The 20,404-nt window shown below is 38.6% G+C and overlaps 1 protein-coding gene across 2 annotated transcripts in view; it reads left to right on the forward strand.

Annotated features, from left to right (window-relative positions):
• Positions 1-2,289: 2,289 nt before the first annotated feature.
• The window catches only part of rgmd (RGM domain family, member D), a 42,246-nt gene continuing 24,131 nt past the window's right edge, over positions 2,290-20,404 (forward strand). The window contains exons 1-2 of one of the 2 annotated variants that reach the window (XM_061887852.1): positions 2,290-2,535; positions 17,018-17,058. In XM_061887852.1, coding sequence (XP_061743836.1) covers positions 17,021-17,058 — 38 coding nt within the window. In that variant the 5' untranslated portion in view covers positions 2,290-2,535; positions 17,018-17,020. The remainder of the gene's footprint in view (positions 2,536-17,017; positions 17,059-20,404) is intronic. The other variant, XM_061887853.1, reaches the window with a different exon arrangement.

A 20,404-nucleotide genomic window follows, 5' to 3' on the forward strand; every position in this document is an offset into this window, starting at 1 on the left:
ATTCCTTTTTGGTGACTTTATATACTATGGACCTAGACGTTGAGTCCGCGACATACATGGCGGACAATAACGGTTCCAGTCTGCTTTGCCAGTCCAAATGTGTTCGCCGTTTTCCGTAGTCTTCCCTCCACGGCCAAGTAATACCAAGCACACGCTACCTTTTTTTATCACATCCACGGGAGCCTCCTTCGACAAATAGACATAGTTTTTTCGTAAGTAGAATCACAGCTAACGCGGACATTGGAAAGTTCTCTTGCCGTCTGAGAAGTGTTGTATCCGAAAGAGCTGCAATCGCTTTCTCTTAAGGCAGGGGTGCCCACACTTTTTCTGCAGGCGAGCTACTTTTCAATTGACCAACTCGAGGGGATCTACCTCATTTATATATATCATTTATATTTATTTATTTATGAAAGAGACATTTTTGTAAACAAGTTAAATGTGTTTAATGATAATACAAGCATGTGTAACACATAGATGTCTTTCTTTCACAAAGACAAGAATATAAGTTGGTGTATTACCTGATTCTGATGACTTGCATTGATCGGAATCAGACAGTAATGATGATAACGCCCACATTTTCAAATGGAGGAGAAAAAAAGTTGTCCTTTCTGTACAATACCACATGAAAGTGGTTGGTTTTTGGCATCTAATTCATCCAGCTTCCATACACTTTACAAGAAAAACATTGGCGGCAAATTCCGTAGCTTGCTGGATTGAAATTCACGGCACCCGAGGGTCTGGTGAGATGACGCTGGTTTCTGGCAGTTTATTATTATGAAAAAATGACAGAGAGGAAGGCGAGAAACACTTTTTATTTCAACAGACTTTCGCGCCGTCCCTTCCGTCAAAACTCTAAAGGCCGACTGCACATTTCCTATCTTCACAATAAAAGCCCTGCTTCATGCTGCCTGCGCTAACAAAATAAGAGTCTCGGAAAGCTGACGTGCACAAGTGATGTGCACGCCAGCTTTCTGAGGAATCGCTTGTGCACGGCAGTTTTCCGAGACTCTGTATTTAGTTAGCGCAGGCAGCATGAAGCAGGGCTTTTATTGTGAAGATAGGAAATGTGCAGTCGGCCTTTAGAGTTTTGACGGAAGGTACGGCGGGAGAGTCTCTTGAAATAAAAAGTGTTTCTCGCCTTCCTCTCGGTCATATTTTCATAATAATGATCTTGCAGCAGCCAGCGTCATCTCACAAGACCCTCCGGTACCGTGAATGTCATTTAAGTCTTGGTGAAGATTGATGATCACTAATTTTTAGGTCTATTTTTTTTAAAAGCCTGGCTGGAGATCGACTGACACACCCCCCGCGGTCGACTGGTAGCTCGCGATCGACGTAATGGGCACCCCTGTCTTAAGGTATTCATGTGTGATTTCCACAATCATCTGTACAGACAGAAGACTGAGAAACACGGGCATGTCTGGATGACTCGCCTCCATCTTTCCAGTGGTTAGCTCCGAGATAGGAAACCGCTTTATTATGAAGCTGGCTGTGGCGCGTTCTTTCTGACGTCACTTCCTGTGTGGGGCGCTGTCCTTCTGGCGTCACTTCCTCTTCGAACTCAGTTTGTAAACGATCAATTTGTCCATACAAAGGTAAGAGTCGGACATTCAAGATATACATGGCGCGCTTACCTGTGTAAAAAATTGTCCGAGGCAGAACCTTAAACGATAGTTTAGTGTGTCTGAAACAGGGCTTAGGCTAAATAATGATTAATTTGAGGGGTTATCCATCTTATTGTAGACATAGCCTTAGTGTAGTAGGGGCTTAACCGTTGAAGTTGATAGTCAACTGTCGGGCCATGGGCCAAACCGGCCCATAAATAATATCACACAGGCCTTTGAGTTCGATTCAAAACATGGAAGCAACTATACATGACGTCATATGCAATATATTTGACAAGCAGTTGGTTCTTAAGGCTCTCAGATCATATATAGAGCATCTTTGACTACCATTTTTGTTTGTAATATTTTTGGATGCTACAAATGTGTTGAGACAAATGGCAGATGGGGTAAGGGGGGTCTAGAAGTGGATCAACAACAGACAGAACTCTCATTCACATTGCACACATGCTCGGCTTACACTGGGGCCAGCCAGCTACCAGTCCGATGGAATTTTAGAGAATAGAGGAAGCTTTCCAAATGTGACATATGCTTCCAAGCCTTCCAATAACTTACAAACCCCCTTGGTACATAAATGTAGCGGCCATGTGGCGTGAGTGTGTGTGTGTGTGTTGATGTTGCAAGTACCGTGCCTCCATCTGATTAATGTGCTTCAATCTTTTTTCCATTTGGTGAGAAGCGCCCTACCCAGACATGTTGGAATTAGGCCTCATCTCTCACTACCGCGCTGCCCTAATCAAAGTGCCGATTCTTGAAACCAACAGCTGCTGTCATGTGCCTCGATTCCAATAGCTATCTGTCCCCGTGGCTGCCCGAGTACTTAGTTGGCCAGCTGATGTTGCCGAGGAACGAAGGCTAGCGACGTCCCTCCATTTATATCGCAGCCTATACGCCAAAAGCACACACAGCCAAGGTAAGTTTGCATTTGTTTCCTCCACATTCCATCCTCGAAGATGCTAATGGAGATTTTAGAAGCTATGCTCTTAAGATACTGGAAGCATATTTTTCAGGTAAAAATGTTTTTATCGTGCAATAACAGGCCCAATGAAAGCTTCCATTTAGAAATGCACTACTAGGCATTTACTTTTTTGAGTCTAAATGTTGGAAAAATCACAGAAAACAAAACACTGTGAGACAATGTACTAAGACAGACCTGGGCAAATTAAGGCCGGGGGGCCACATGCGGCCCGTTACACTTTTCAATCTGGCCCGCCAGACATTCCCAAATATTTTTTTTTAGATCTTTAAAATGGAAAATGTAGCTGCCATTATGATGTGCAGTGATGTTTCCTAATGACCGTAAGTCTTCAACCGTATAAAGTATTTCAATGGTTGGAATCTGCGCTTTTGCATGAGAAACCAGTTACTATGGTAATCTAATTAGTTACTATGGTCATCTAATTAGTTACTATGGTAAGCTACATCACAGCACCTCAGACGAGCCGCCAAGCAGTGTGGGTGGGAAGCATTTCCACAGACGCGGTAGGAGATTTTCACAACAAAGTTCTAAAGCTTAGTGATGTATCAGATATATCAGATTGTAGGTGGGCTTAATTTGTACCCTTCGCGTTCATATTTCACTGTTTGTTGCACTTTTGTCACGTTTCAGTTGATTGTAAAATATTTTGATCGAAAGGGGGTGTGACTTTAGTATTTTGTCACTATTCAGTATTTTATTGTTCATAGAAAAATGTAAAATTCCATTACGTTTTGTAAAGCGATTTGTCATAACGTTTTTAGCATTCAAACAGACATTATTGTGAGCTTTTGTATTAGAGTTCCTAAAAATAGATATATGGGCCACCAGACACATTTTTTCCTCTAAATGTGGCTCTCGAGTCTAAATAATTGCCCAGGCCTCTACTAAGACAATTACAGTACATTCGCTATTTCCCAGCAATGGCCCTCTCTGTAAGGTGTGCACACAATTGCCACGTCTCCACATTTAACATACAAAGTCATGCAGGAGGTAGCATTGCATGAATTAAACGATAATGATAATTAGTCAAATATGTCAACGACAAAAACACATTTGCCTGGCAGAATGACACAAAATCCCGAAGTTTGTCCTTAGCTCATGTGCAAATGGGCAGTTGGTCCAGTAGTGACAGGCTGTTAATAGAAAAGACGCTAAAACAGCACAATAGTCCTCTTCAAGGGAAATTTGAATCCAAAAGAAAAACACAACGGATCAGTCAATATTACGTATTATACACATTGACACGGAAAAGTTATTACTTTCACCAGAGCACTCCCATTTTAAAATAGCACATTGATAACACAGAAGGAGTAACATGTCCACATTCCTGTGGGTAAACGCTTATGAACAAGATATTTAAAGGGTTTAAAGAAGGGAATATACTGTATATGCACTAGTGTTGTCTTAATACCAATATTTTGATACCGATAGTGGTAACAAAATGTATTTAGATATTTTTCGATACTTTTTTAAATAAAGGGGACCATAAAAAATTGCAATATTGGCTTTATTTAAACAAAAAATCTTACAGTACATTAAACATATGTTTCTTATTACAAGTGAACATACAAGACAATTTGTCTTTTGTCAGTAAGTAAGCAAACAAAGGCTCCTAATTTAGCTGCTGACATATGCAGTACCATATTGTGTCATTTTGTCAAAATCATTAAGGACAAGTGGTAGAAAATTAATTATAAATTTACATGTTAATTTACTGTTAATATCTGCATACTTTCCCTTTTACATGTTCTATCTACACTTCTGTTAAAAGTTAATAATCACTAATTCTTCTGTTGTTTTGGATGGTTTACATTAGTTTTGGATGATACCACAAATTTGGGTATCAATCCGATACCAAGTCGTTACAGGATCATACATTGGTCATATTCAAAGTCCTCGTGCGTCCAAAGACATATTTCCTGAGTTTATAAACATTATATAAATAAATGAAAAAATGGCGATGTAATCATAGTAGTATTGACTCTATACACTTCTGTACTTGGTATCATTACAGTGGATGTCAGGTCTAGATCCACCCATGACATTTGTCTACATTATTTACATGCCTCCACTTTGACAGCGACTTCTCCCTGCCAGCCATGCTATCGTTTTTAGCGCTTCAATATAAAGTGCACTGACAGATATAGGTTTGAACTATATGCTACTTTGTATTAGAAATGGCAACAGCGGAAGATGCCTGTGCATGTACGAGCCAGTCTGAGAAGAGAAATGAGAAAAGGAAGGAGCTTATTGACCACGTCCGACTACAGTGGTGGACTGGCGCAAAGATCTTTGGGTCAGTTTCTACTATATATGAAGATATTCGCTAACATTACACTTTGGAATAACGTAACAAATTGGGCAAATTGGAGGAAGTATAAAGGAAGGTAAGATTGTGATAAAACATACTGGTATAGTGAGTTTACATTATTCACCCAAGAAACTTTAGTTAATAGAGAGTTCCGGTTGGACGATTTTTCATGGGGCACATTTCCTGGGTTGTTGTTTCTGGATGAGGAGATGCTGCTTCGTTATTGATTTAAGTAAAGTCTGAATGTCATTAAAACAGTTAGCTCCATATTTTGACACTTCTTCCACTCCCGTCCTTGCACGCTACACCGCTACAACAAAGATGACTGGGAGAAGACGCTGCCGAAGGTGAGCCGCGCAAATAAGACCGCCCACAAAACGGCGCATCTGGAAACGACTGTTAGAAAGCGGTTTGAAGATGATCTGTCAAACATAATCTATGCAACATTTTGACCAAATAACCACCATTTCATGTTATGTAGAACACAAGTAAGTGTTTTACATTTAAAACACAACTATAATGATATGATTTATTCAATGCGCCCTATAATTCGGTGCACCTAATATATGAAAAAAGATTAAATTGACAGTTCATCGGCAGTGCCCCTTATAATCCGATGCAGTAACTTGTTGCTTAAACAACATGTCCTCCCATGTAGCGCGAGCCTCCTTCTGGCCCTTTTCTACAGCGCTAAGCCTTCTGGGTAATGTAGTATTGAATATATAAATATCTACCAACCCAACGGCATCCTTACCTCCTAGTTATACGTATGTAAATATTTATGAAATGTTAAAGTAATTGAGAAAATATTTTCATTTGCAATTCTGACCTCGACGTGTGATGATAATATTGCATTGTCTCTCATTTACCAATAAACCTGAAATTGCTCTCAAAAGTTCACAAATCTCTTAACGTGTGGAGTGAATGTGTTGGAGCTTTGGTAGTGTTTTTTTTCTGTAATTATAATTAATCCTGACTATAATTAATCAAAATGAATTAACTCAGTATAGCCTTTTGACAATAAGCTCTGAGTATATGCTTTTTACTGACATTTAGTGTGTACTTTTTAGCAGTGGCGGGCCATGCGTTTCCCACCTAGGCCTTCAGTTATGTCTGACTTTAAATGTCACCTCTCAAAATACCATAATTGATGTCACCAAATGACCATTGCTGGAGAAAAACTATACAGGAACACATTTACGCACTACTGCGCATTGAACCACCTCAACAGTGTACAAAACGGCTTGTTTTCTGGTGGATTTAAAAATCAGTAAACACGCATCAGCAATTAAAATATGTCTTATGTGCTGCTGTCAAAATTAAAATTGCAAAAAAACATATTAAACGTGAAGACACTGTTGAGGTGTTTCAATGCATATGCATTGAAACACCTCAACAGTGTAGAAAACGGCTTGTTTTCTGGCGCATTTAAAAATCAGTAAACACGCATCAGCAATTAAAAGATGTCTTATGTGCTGCTGTCAAAATTAAAATTGCAAAAAAACATATTAAACGTGAAAAATGCCGCGACTTTCTGAAAAAGCTGCTGCGAATTTGTCTATAAGCCGTGCGCTTCTATATTCGCTTATTGCAGAACAGACTCTGATATTAACAAAAGAAACAATAATGTAATACAAAAGTATGTCAGTCTGTAAATAAATAAATGGAACGGCTTGTTTTCTGGCGCATTTAAAAATCAGTAAACACGCATCAGCAATTAAAAGATGTCTTATGTGCTGCTGTCAAAATTAAAATTGCAAAAAAACATATTAAACGTGAAAAATGCCGCGACTTTCTGAAAAAGCTGCTGCGAATTTGTCTATAAGCCGTGCGCTTCTATATTCGCTTATTGCAGAACAGACTCTGATATTAACAAAATAAACAATAATGTAATACAAAAGTATGTCAGTCTGTAAATAAATAAATGGAAAATTAATAAATAAATAAATAAATTGACATTTTAGGCCGCGATAATCACAAAAAAAAGCCTTCAAAGTACTGGAGGCGCTGTATAGTGTTATTGGTAACACTTTATTATGGGGAACATATTCACCATTAATTAGTTGCTTATCAAAATGCAAATTAGTAACATATTGGCTCTTAATTGATAGATATGTCCGATAATATCGGGCTGCCGATATTATCGGCCGATAAATGCTTGAAAACTTAATATCGGATATTATCGGTATTGGTTTCAAAATTATCTGTATCGGTTTCAAAAAGTAAAAATTATGACTTTTTATAACACCGATGTGTACACGGACGTCGGGAGAAGTACAGAACGCCAATAAACCTTAAGGGCACTGCCTTTGCGTTCCAGCCCAGTCACATAATATCTACGGTTTTTCACACACACAAGCGAATTCAAGACATTCCTGGTCAACAGCCTTACAGGTCACACTGAGGGTGGCCGTACAAACAACTTTAACACTGTTCCAAATATGCGCCACACTGTGAACCCACACAAAACAAGAATGAAAAACACAATTCGGGAGAACAGCCGCACCGTAACACAACAAAACAAATACCCAGAATCCTTTGCAGCACTAACCCATCCGGGACGCTACAAAATACACCCCCCGCTAACCCCTACTTAAATGCACTTTGTGACTTTAATAATAAATATGGCAGTGCCATGTTGGCAAATTTTTCCATAACTTCAGTTTATTTATTTTGGAAAACCTTGTTATATTGTTTAATGTATCCAGCAGGGTATCACAACAAAATTAGGAACAATAATGTATTGATTCCACAACTGTATATATCGGTATCGGTAATTAAGAGTTGGACAATATCGGAATATCGGCAAAAAAGCCATTATTGGACACCTCTATTAATTTGTCATTATTAAGTACTTATTATTGCCTTATTCTGCATGGCCTTATTATACAACAACCCTAACAATAGCCCTAACCCTAACCAAATAACTCTAAATTAAGTCTTCATGACTTAGAACATGTTCCCCATGCTAAAGTGTTACCGTGTTATTACGTAAGCGTTAACTTATTTTGACATGTGTTAGTTAAAGGCCTACTGAAACCCACTACTACCGACCACGCAGTCTGATAGTTTATATATCAATGATGAAATATTAACATTGCAACACATGCCAATACAGCCTTTTTTAGTTTACTAAATTATAATTTTAAATTTCCCGGGGGTTTCGTCTTGAAAACATCGTGTAATGATGACGTATACCCAAGACGTCACGGGTTTTAATGAAATATGAGCGCTGCACACACACACACCTAAAAGTTGTCTCCTTTAACGCCATAATTACACAGTATTTTGGAGATCTATGTTGCTGAATATTTTGCAATTTGTTCAATTAATATTGTAAAAGTCACAGTAGAAAGATGGAGTTGGGAATCTTTAGCCTTTAGCCACACAAACACACGGTGATTCTTTGTTTAAAATTCACGGAGGTGAAACTTTACTATGATCACAGCGAACATGGATCCCGACTGAATGTCAACCAGCAGGTTTCGGTGAGAAAATTGTGGTAAAAAGTCGCTTCTTACCGGAGATCAGCTGAGCTTGTGCCGCCCATAAAGCTGCTGTCAACTTCCCTCAGAAACTGCGCGTCAACACACCCGTGGACACACACCTCCGACTATCAGGTACAAGAGATGCGCGGTTTGCGGTCTCATCCGCGGAGTCCGCGGATAAACCGCGGGTCGGGCGGTTGACATGACGAAAAAATTGATTTTAATTAGATTCGGGCGGGTGGCGGTTGAACCATCCGGAAATATTTGATATACATGGTTCTGTGATCGGTATCCTTTGCCATTCAAAGTGCCATTTAAGACCCGTGTCATAAGGCGAAGAAGACAATAGGACACGCTATAATTCTCCTAAAATACTGCCGGCAGTCACCCAGATAATAAGTATTGGGGCGTGCTATGAAGCCATTGGCTTTGTCGCCTACTACAACATGTACGATCTGCTTGTCAGTCCAGCATCATGTCGTGTGTCGCTTCCGCCGCAACACGCACACGACTGCAAGGCATACTGGGTGACACAGAGTACACTAATGGTTGTGATATAAACAATTTTAACACTCTTAGTAATATGCGCCACGCTGTGAAGCCACACCAGTTAAGAACGACAAACACATTTCGGGAGAACATCCTCACAGTAACACAACAAATACCCATAATCCTTTGTATTCATGACAATTCCTGACTATTTTATACACCCCGCTAGCAGCAAAACTCACTAAAACACTAGCAACACAATAGAAAGACAAGGGATTTCCCAGAATTATCCTAGTAAATGTGTCTAAACACATCTGAATCCGTCCCAATGCAATCGCGTTTTTTTTTTAACTTGTTTTTGTTCTTTTGTTTTTTTCCAGTCCGTCGCTATCAATATCCTCAAACACGAATCTTTCATCCTCGCACAAATTAATGGGGAAATTGTCGTTTTCTCGGTCCGAATGGTTGTTTTTGTTGGAGGCTCCCATTAAAAACAATTTGAGGATGTGAAGAGCCATCAACATGTGACGTCATCTTCTGCCACTTCCGGTAGAGGCAGGGCTTTTCTTTTAGCAAGCAAAAGTTGCATACTTTATTGTGGATGTTCTCTACTAAATCCTTTCAGCAAAAATATGGCAATATCGCGAAATGATCAAGTAAGACACAGAGATTGGACCTGCTATCCCCGTTTAAATAAGAACATCTCATTTCAGTAGGCCTTTAAGCCTTACCTAAAACATTGACCCCAGACGTCCCACTGTATTTTCTCAACTTAATTTCAACCAGGAAACATTTGAGAAGACGGTTGCGTTGTGATAAACATTTAAACAAAAAACAACAACAGTGATTCAAAGATGGAGGGGGAGCTCAACCCAACCAATCAAAACAAACGAAGCACAAACACAAAGGCGGCCCCGACGGTCAAAGGTCGCATGGACCCTCACTCGCTTTTCTACCCCTCAACCCCCTCGCTCCCTCCCTTTGACTGAGAACGTCACAAGTCCCTCTGTGTGTTGCCGTCCATTTTATTTTACCCACCGTCCCTCATCGGGCCAGCGTGACCCCGCGACCCCGGAGCTAGGGTTACCTTGTCAGTTGACTGTCTATTCACGGGCACGGGGGCTTGAAGCTGCGTCAATAGTGGCACTGCGGAAAAAAAACAACAAAAACTAAATGTTAGTAGGCAAAGGAATCGATATGTGGTCACAGATACGTTTGGATATGAAATTAAATGAATGGAGATGATTTGCATCCCGTTTACTGAAAAAGCCTTGCTTGGATACCTGTTGAGGGGTCCCTATAAAAACACTCCAGCAACACCCCCCCCCCCCCTCCCTCCCGCCCTGGAGTGTGCTGTCAGCTATCATTCAGGGTGCTATAAGTGGGATCCTTGGGTGGAGATGCTATCGGGGCGGGCCCCTATGCATTCACACCGCGGTTGTCCTTATCTCTCCTGCAGATAACAGATCTCCTCCACAGGCGAGACAAACACACACTTTCTAAATCTGCTACCTCACTCAGCTGTTTTTATAGGCCGTTCAATTGCAGAGCGCTTTCATGAAAAAACAAAACAAAAAGAGCCTCCTTCCTGTTTACAATTCAGTAAGTGCGTGCCTGTTATAGCGCTCGCTGCTGATTCCCATCTCAATGTTGACGGCTCTGGATGAGCGTGAAATGGTGCCGAGCGTCGGAAGCATGACATATCAACAATGTTTTGCCACGGTATCCACTTTAATCAATATGCAAACATCCCGGTAAACAATATTGGTGAAGGATTTAACCCAGCCAGAGCAGACGGGTCAGCGATGTGCAATTGGGTAGAAATCTTGTGGCAGTAAACAAATTATAAACAAGACTAGTGACAGGGGTGTCAAACTCATTTTAACTCAGGGGCCGCTTGAAGGAAAATCTGTGCACACACGGGCCAGACTATTAAAATCCTGGCTTTGAAAATAAAAAAATAAAGACAACTTCAGATTTTCTTTGTGCACAGCATAGGACACGTAGCAAGAGTGGTCCTCAGGTGCTGTTGCTCAGGGGCGGCAGCTCCACAGCCATAGATCCACTAACAACCACTAATATCACAGTCAAAATGAAAGCTTGTTCCGATAGGCACCAAAATGTCGTGATCCACATCTTGGATCATGGCATATTCTGGTTTTGGTTCTGTTTGTTATCACATTCTGTCTAGTATTTGTCTTCCTTAGTTCTTTGTGGCACTTCCTGGTTTTGTTCCGTTGTCATAGTTACCCATTTAGTGTCACCTGTCTCTCCTTTGATCACCCGCACCTGCCCTTGATTAATTATCTCCCTATTTAAGACCGCCTTTGTTTGACATTCTTTCTTGGGCTCTTGTTTGCTTCACGCTACAGTTGACGTCGGTCTTTCCAGCATTGTGGTAACTACCTTCAGGTACATTAGCCTCCATGCTATTTCATTTGTTTGTCCCTAGCTCAGGATAGCACTTTCTGTTTTGTTTGTTAGTGCCTTCGAGCAAGTGTTTTTGGTCCTTAGTCTGTTTTTGTTTGTATAAATGAATTATTGTTCCGACCTCACGCTGTGTCCATCTTCGCTGCACCCACGAGAGAACAACTCGTCACCACAATGCCACCGAGACGTCACACAAAAACTGTTAATAATGTATAGACAAAAGTGTATATTATATATATTATTTTATATATATAGTATTTATATAGGTGTGTGTGTGTGTATATATGATGTGTGTTTTTTGGGTATATGTACGTGTGTATGGATGTGCTTATGTGTGTATATGTATGTATTGTATGTATGTATGTGTATGTATATATATATATATATATATATATATGTATATATATATATATATATATATATATATATATATATATATATATATATATAATTTGTATATATATGTGTGTGTGTATATATGTGTGTGTATGTATATATGTGTGTGTGAATTTAAATGTATCATATATAGATAATTTATAGCATTTACGCAGCAACCATTGAATTGAATTATATTATATATATTATTTTATTATATATTGTATATATATATTGTATATGTATAGGGGTGGGACCTAATGAGTTTACTTCTTCCCACTTTTTTGAGCCAATCTTGACATCTACAAAAGATTAGTCACATGTAATGTTTACAATGTAGGTGTAAATATAATGTATATATATATATTTCTTTTGTATTTTATGTCATTCTTTTGTTTTGTTGCATGGCTCAAAATAAACCATTCATTCATTCATTCATTCTTTGTCTTACTTTGTCCAAAAATAGAAAAAAACTAATTCTGAAGATGTTACAATAAAAATATAGAAAAGAAAAATACCGGCAGCAGTAAAGTTAAGATCCATGAAGGAAAGAAGAAAGAAAATGAGTGTTTATAACTGAATACATTAACACAGTGGTTTTCAACCTTTTTTCAGTGATGTACCTCCTGTGAACATTTGTTTAATTCAAGTACCCCGGAATCAGAGCAAAGCATTTTTTGTTGAAAAAAAAGAGATAAAGAAGTAAAATACAGCACTATGTCATTTATTCAATTGTATAACAATGCAAAAATATTGCTCATTTGTAGTGGTCTTTCTTGAAATATTTGGAAAAAAATATATAAAAATAACTAAAAACTGAAAAATAAACAAGTGATTCAATTATAAATAAATATTTCTACACATAGAAGTAATCATCAACTTAATCTTTGAGGATTGTAATAGAGATCCATCTGGATTCAAGAACTTAATTCTAAACTTTTCTTCACAAAAAAAGAAATCATTAACATCAATATTTATGGAACATGTCCACAGAAAAATGTAGCTGTCAACACTGAATATTGCATTGTTGCATTTCTTTTCACAGTTTATGAACTTAAATTCATATTTTGTTGAAGTATTATTCAATAAATATATTTATACAGGATTTTTAAATTGTTGATATTTTTAGAATATTTTTTAAAAATCTCACGTACCCCTTGGCATACCTTAAAGTACCCCCCGGGGTACGCTTACCCCCATTTGAGAACAACTGCATTACCATATGCATAAAAATTGTTTTCTTCTACATTCAATGTTTATTAATCAAAGTGTACTTACATACCCTTTAATCATGAGTGTCTCAAAGGGCTGCACAAGCCACAAAGACATCAAGGCAAGAAAAACCTTAGAGCGGACCCCACCCCACCTGGGCGACCGGTGCAATGGACGTCGAGTGGATCTAGCATAATACTGTGAGAGTCCAGTCCATAGCGGATCTGACATAATAGTGTGAGAGTCCAGTCCATATTGGATCTAGTTAATAGTATTATTTTGTTAATGAACTAAGTAACATTTATGACAACCTTTTTCCAAAACCCAATATAAATTGTGAGATATAACAGGATAATGCATACATTTATCATTTGTTTTTAAAATGGTGACAAAAAAGTGGGACCCCTAAAATGTATTCTGGGACCCTATTTTTATGACTTGACGGGGTCCCTGGGAACTCATTTTGAAAATTTTTAGCGCCAACACTGATGTAGTATTGGTCCGTGCAAAACAACAGCAGTGGCCTGCGGGCCGGTTCTAATACTAATCAAATACCATCCCGAGGGCCATAGATCATTCATTCTAATCTAGATCTGGCCCACGGGCCCTTTGACACCCCTGACCTAGATGAGGCAATTCCTGAAGGAATGTTCGAATGCTAAAGTTTAACTGAAATCTTGGATTTTTTTTTTAGAATTGTTGAAGTAGAACACACAATTCCCAAACAGGCTGAATATTTTGAGGTTGGAACAGTTTGAATTAGATGAAAAATGTAGGAGTTGTGGAACTTTGAAGAATGTCCCATTAAAATTGGAATTTACATACAATTAGGGAATTTTGGGAAAAGTGGGAATTTTTTTTTTTTTTTTTTAATGGTAAAAAAACTTGAATGGTCTGAATGGGTTGAAATTGTTGCTGTTGGTATTTTTCCAAACCAGTCGAGAAATGTTGAACTAGTAAATAGTATTTGGGAATTTGGGGAAAAGCGGGATATTTTGAAAATGATGATTAGGAGTATGAATGTCCTAGATGAGCTGAATTGGTTGGTGTTGGAATTGTTTTAATCGGGCAAGAAATGTTGAAGTAGTAAATGGTATTTGGGAATTTGGGGAAAATCTGGAATTTTTCGATCTTGGAAAAAAGGTAGTTTGAATTTCCAGAATGGCAGAATGTGTTGAAGGTGGAATGGTTTGAATGGGTTGAATAATGTGGGAATTGTGGAAGATTGAAACATGGCAAATTCATTTTGAATGGGCAAAAATGCCCAAAAAAAGAGGAATTATGGGATATCTGGATTTTTTTTTTCAGAATTGTTAAAGTAGAGCACACAATTCCTGAACAGGCTGATTATTTTAAAGTTGGAACGGTTTGAATCAAGTGAAACATGTCGGAATTGTGGAACTTTGAAGAATGTCCTATTGATTTCAAAGGGAATTTCCCAAAAATGTGGGAATTTCGGGAAAAGCAGGATTTTTTTTGAAAATAGTGGAAAACTTGAATGGTCGAAATGAGTTGAAAAGGTTGGTGTTGAAATTTTTCAAATCGGTGGAGAAATGTTGAAGTAGTAACATGTTGAAATAACAAATGGTATTACGGAATTCCTGGAATTGCAAGAAAACCGGAATTTTTTTCAATTCAGGTCCTGATAAAGATAAATGTTTTGATGGTGGAATGGTTGAAGTGCGATGACAAATGTGGAAGGACATTTTTTGGAAAATGTAAAAGACTAGAATGTTCTGAATAAGTTGAAATGGTTGGTGTTGGAATTTATAAAATCGGTCGAGAAATGTTGAAGGAGTAACATTTTTATTTGAGAGAGTATTGAGGAATTCCAGGAATTTCGGGTAAACCAAGAATTTTTTCCAGTTCAAAAAACAACTTTGCTTTTCGTCCCGATTAAGAGGAATGTTTTGACGGTGAAACATCTGAAGTGGGTTGAAAAATAAGAAGGAGTAGTCGCCGCCAGAAAAAAAAAGGTCAAAAAAGGGTTTGAAAAAAAGGAAAGTCTGGGAATTTCTGGATTTTTTTTTTAAACTTGGAAATATGATAGTTTGAATTTCCAGAATGAGTGGAGTATGTTGAAGGTGGAATGCTTTGAATCGGTTGAAAAATGTGGAAATGGTGGAAGTTTGAAAAATGGCCAATTAATTTTGAATGGGAAAAATGTCCCGGAATCTGGGAACTTCGCTTCCCCTTTGGTCCGGATGACACGGTGTCAAATATTTCCAAAAACAATTTGAAATGTGGACTTGTCAGACCACGGAACACTTTTCCACTTTGCATCTGTCCATCTAAGATGATCTCGGGCCCAGAGAAGTCGGCAGCGTTTCTGGATGTTGTTGATAAATGACAAAAGCTTTGCATAGTAGAGCTTCAACTTGCACTTACAGATGTAGCAACAAACTGTACTTAGTGTCAGTGGTTTTCTGAAGTGTTCCTGAGCCCATGTGGTGATATCCTTTAGAGATAGATGTCGGTTTTTGATACAGTGCCTTCTGAGGGATCGAAGGTCACGGCCATTCAATGTTGGTTTCCGGCCATGCCGCTTACGTAGAGTGATTTCTCCAGATTCTCTGAACCTTTTGATGATATTATGGACCGTAGATGTTGAAATCCCTAAATTTTTTGCAATTGCACTTTGAGAAACATTGTTCTTAAACTGTTTAACTATTTGCTCACGCAGTTGTGGACGAAGGGGTGTACCTTGCCACATCCTTTCTTGTGAAAGACTGAGCATTCTTTGGGAAGCTGTTTTTATACCCAATCATGGCACCCACCTGCTCCCAATTAGCCTGCACACCTGTGGGATGTTCCAAATAAGTGTTTGATGAGCATTCCTCAACTTTATCAGTATTTATTGCCACCTTTCCCAACTTCATTGTCACGTGTTGCTGGAATCAATTCTATAGTTAATGATTATTTGCAAAAAAACAAAAAAAAAAAAGTTTATCAGTTTGAACATCAAAAATGTTGTCTTTGTAGCATATTCAACTGAATATGGGTTGAAAATGATTTGCAAATCATTGTATTCCGTTTATATTTACATCTAACACAATTTCCCAACTCATGGAAACGGGGTTTGTACACAGTGAAACCCGATATCTAAATTACATTTAAAACAGCATGGGTGTCACTGGGAGCAGGTGGGTAAAGTGTCTTGCCCGAGGACACGACGGCAGTGACTAGGATGGCGGGAGTGGGAATCGAACCTGGAACCCTACCAACCACTCTACCAACCGAGCTATGCTGTACAGGATGAACAGTTTGAATTTGGAACTGTTTGAATCGGATAAAAAAATGTGGAAGGTAGAGCGCGGCAAAATCTGGAGAAGAAGAAGCAGAGAAATGATAATAAACGGACGAATTTTGGTGTAGAAAACCATATGTGTGAGGAAAGGACGGCGGTGCAGATATTGTACAGTTCTTCGTTACATCAGCACGGTTCCTGTGTTTGAGCTGAGGCGACAGTCCCGAGTCTCGTGCTTTTTTTTTTTTCCCCCGGCCGTCCACCAGACCACAGCACACTGGGCCTAATAACAAAAACAAGCATCCCGGTGTGGAGCTGGTCCCACAGTGTGAGGACCTTAATGAGGAACATGTGGAGCCGCACAGACACACAGTCAGAGGAAACCCAATCCTTCAACCCCCCCCCCCCCACCCACCATCATTCCTCCACCCATCCCCCCATTCCTTTCTCGCTTCACTCCACATTCCCACTCGCTAAAGTTCCTTGGCCTTTCAAACCTCCTCTCTGCAGCAGAAACACACTGGTAGACTTGACTCGTCTCTAGGAGCGATCCACACGTTTTTTGTATGCTAAGCTTCCCAAAAAAAATGCATGAAAGCTGATGCACTATGCTCATGAAGAAAACATGGCAAAGAAAGAAAGAGGCCTTTCTCCTCACATCAAGCCTGACAGGCGGTCCAGGACTTCCTTTCATGTGCTGAAGTCATCCTTACCGTCCACCTGGATCAATTAGCTGTTTGCTCCAGTGATCATCAGTCTCGCATTCATTTAGCAGGGATACAAAGATAAGCTCTATTGTAACTAAAGCTCTTTTTTCCCCCCCTGCTGTATTATTCTGAAATCAACTGTGTTTTGTTCTTTTAGGAAATGCAGTCAAATTGTAGGAAGGATGAAGAGTGTAACAGGTGAGCAGGAGCATTCACATCAATAAAGCTAAAATAACTACGTCTAAACCAGTGGTTCTCAAATGGGGGTACGCGTAACCCTGGGGGTACTTGAAGTGAGATTTTTTTTTTAATATTCTAAATAGAGCAACAATTCAACAATCCTTTATAAATATATTTATTGAGTAATACTTCAACAGAATATGAATGTGAAAAGAAATGCAACAATGCAATATTGGGTGTTGACAGCTAGATTTTTTGTGGACATATTCTATAGATATTGATGTTAAAGATTTCTCTTTTTGTGAAGAAATATTTAGAATTAAGTTCATGAATCCAGATGGATCTCTATTACAATCCCCAAAGAGGGCACTTTAAGTTGATGATTACCTCCATGTAATCATCTCTTGTCAGAGCGTGGGACGACACTGTACAGGTCTACGCGTGTCTCCTCATTGAGCTAAATTGAATCCTGTCTCTGTTTAATTCCTTGCTTCTTGTCTGTTTAATAGATGTCATCAGTGTTTGAACCTGACAGTTGTATTCAGTGTTAAAAATATTATACAGTTCTCAAGGAAATACATTTTAAAATATTTGGCTTTCAGGGCTCTCTCAGCCAAAAAGGTTCCTGACCCCTGATCTCCGGTTTGATCGGTAAACCTGCGTTTCTTTACATAGGTGGGATGGTGACAGCTACATAAACTATGAAAATATTGAGACATCAGTGACATAACATATCGGGATTTGTTATATATTGTTTATATTATATAAAAATATAATATAATACATCAGTATATACGATATTCTGTATATTAGTGTTTTGGTACCGGCACCAGTATTAAAATTATTTTGATACATTGATACTTTTCTAAATAAAGGGGACCACAAAAAAAGGCATTAATGGCTTTATTTTGACAAACAATCTTAGGGTACATTAAACATATATTTCCTAATGCAAGTGTGTCCTTAAATAAAATAGTGAACATATAAGACAACCTATTCTTTAGTAGTAAGTAAGCAAACAAAAGCTCCTAATTTAGCTGCTGACATATGCAGTAAAATATTGTGTCATTTTCCATACTATTATTTTGTCAAAATTGTTAAGGACAAGTGGTAGAAAATGAATTATTGATCTACTTGTTCATTTACTGTTAATATCTGCTTACTTTCTCTTTTAACATGTTCTATCTACACTTCTGTTAAAATGTAATAATCACTTATTCTTCTGTTGTTTTGGATAGTTTGCATTGGTTTTGGATGATAACACAAATGTAGCAATCCGATACCAAGTAGTTACAGGATCGTACATAGGTCACATTCAAAGTCCTCATGTGTCCAGGGACATATTTCATGAGTATATTAACATGATATACATTTTTAAAAAAACGAAAGAAGATGTTGTGATGCTACAAAATATCGACGTAATCATAGTAGTATCGGTCCTGTACTTGGTATCATTACAGTGGATGTCAGGTGTAGATCCACCACTGTCGTTTGTTTACATTGTGACGCTAATGAGTTACGGTGTGTAGTGAAGCATGTTTAGCTATTCCTCCTCCTGCAGGGATGATACTTGTAAGAAACTTACTTTATTTGTCGCCATGGAGACAAGTTGGCGGTGTTTTAGCTACTTCTAAATCACTAAACCTCGTCTCCATGGCGACAAATAAAGTAAGTTTCTTACGAGTATCATCCCTGCAGGACGAGGAATAGATAAAGATGCTTCACTACACACCGTAGCTCACCGGCATCAAAATGTAAACGAACGCCATTGGTGGATCTACACCTGACATCCACTGTAATGATACCAAGTACAGGAGCGTATTTAGTCAATACTACTACGATTACATCGATACTTTTTTCGTTTTTTTTTTTTCTAAATGTACATTATGTTTTTAAACTCAGGAGATACGTCCTTGGACACATAAGGACTTTGAATATGACCAATGTATGATCCTGTAACGACTTGCTATCGGATTGATACCCAAAGATGTGGTATCATCCAAAACTAATGTAAAGTATCAAACAACAGAAGAATAAGTGATTATTACATTTTAACAAAAGTGTAGATACAACAAGTTAAAAGACAAAATAAGCAGATTAATAGTATATTCATAATTAATTGTACTCCACTTGTCCTTAATAACTTTGACAAAATAATAAGAATGATAAATGATACAATATGTTACTACATATGTCGGTAGCTAAATTTGGAGTCTTGTTTGCTTACTTACTACTAAAAGACAAGTTGTCCTGTATGTTCACAATTTTTTTTAAGGAAAAACTTGCAATAAGAAACATATGTTTAATGTATCATAACATTTTTTTGTTAAAATAAAGCCAATAATGCAATTTTTTTGTGGTCCCTTTTATTTAGAAAAGTACCGAAAAGTATCGAAATCATTTTGGTAACGGTACCGGTACCAAAATGTTGGTATCGGGACAACACTAAAAAACGCATTGAAATGAGAAGGTGTGTCCAAACTTTTGGCCAGTACTGTAAATACAAAAGAATATATTGTGATTTACAATATATTGTTATTGCAAGAGGCTTAATACTGTATCGCCAACACCTATTTTGCATCTTTAAAACGCTGTTATAAAAATCTGCATTTACACAGAACTGCAAAAATGCCTTTTACTCACAAAAATGCTGTCCTTGTGTAAACAAGCGACCCAATTCCCGCATCATTTATGTGTTCTAATTTTTAAAAAGTCTTCGCAAAAAACAGCTCGTTAGTGTATGTTGTTTTTCGGCAGGATTTAAAACAACTCCATACAGCAAACCCCCCAGAAATTAGCTGAACAAACAGAGTAAGGTAGCGCTCTCAAGGGGGATAAAGTTGGCACAGTGCTTCCAGTGTGACAGGGGCCCTCCTTACAGCTCAGAACAATCCAAAGGTTCCACTTGGGTTGAGCTGTCTTCGTTTCCCCCCCTTCACTATATATATATCAGCCCCACATCAACATGGACCCGTCAAGACCTTTCACGGGACTGACAGGCCACCTGAATCACACAATTGTGTGGCCGGAGGAGCCGGCGTGTGTACAGAAGAAGCAGTGATCCAGTAACTGTCTGGGTTCACTTCTCCTCTCTCTCATAAAGTCATGAGTGAGGCCCTAATGTTCCAGCTGCAGCATAACAACACATTAACTTTTAATCCAATTGAAGAAACAAAATTATGCAACTGTTGGGTTTTCGCAACGGCAACTTTTTTACGCGGCAATGTCAACATTCTGGGTTTGCACGGCTCGCATAGCCCGCAGAATGTCCCAGGTGAGGGGGCTGGAGGCTTGAGTTGCTGTGTGCATTGCAGATGGTCCGGCCCTCATGGCAGCTGTGCAAATTAAAGACAGAGTGTCGTTG

Source organism: Nerophis ophidion, linkage group LG26 (genome assembly GCF_033978795.1).
Source record: "Nerophis ophidion isolate RoL-2023_Sa linkage group LG26, RoL_Noph_v1.0, whole genome shotgun sequence".
Classification (NCBI taxonomy): domain Eukaryota; kingdom Metazoa; phylum Chordata; class Actinopteri; order Syngnathiformes; family Syngnathidae; genus Nerophis; species Nerophis ophidion.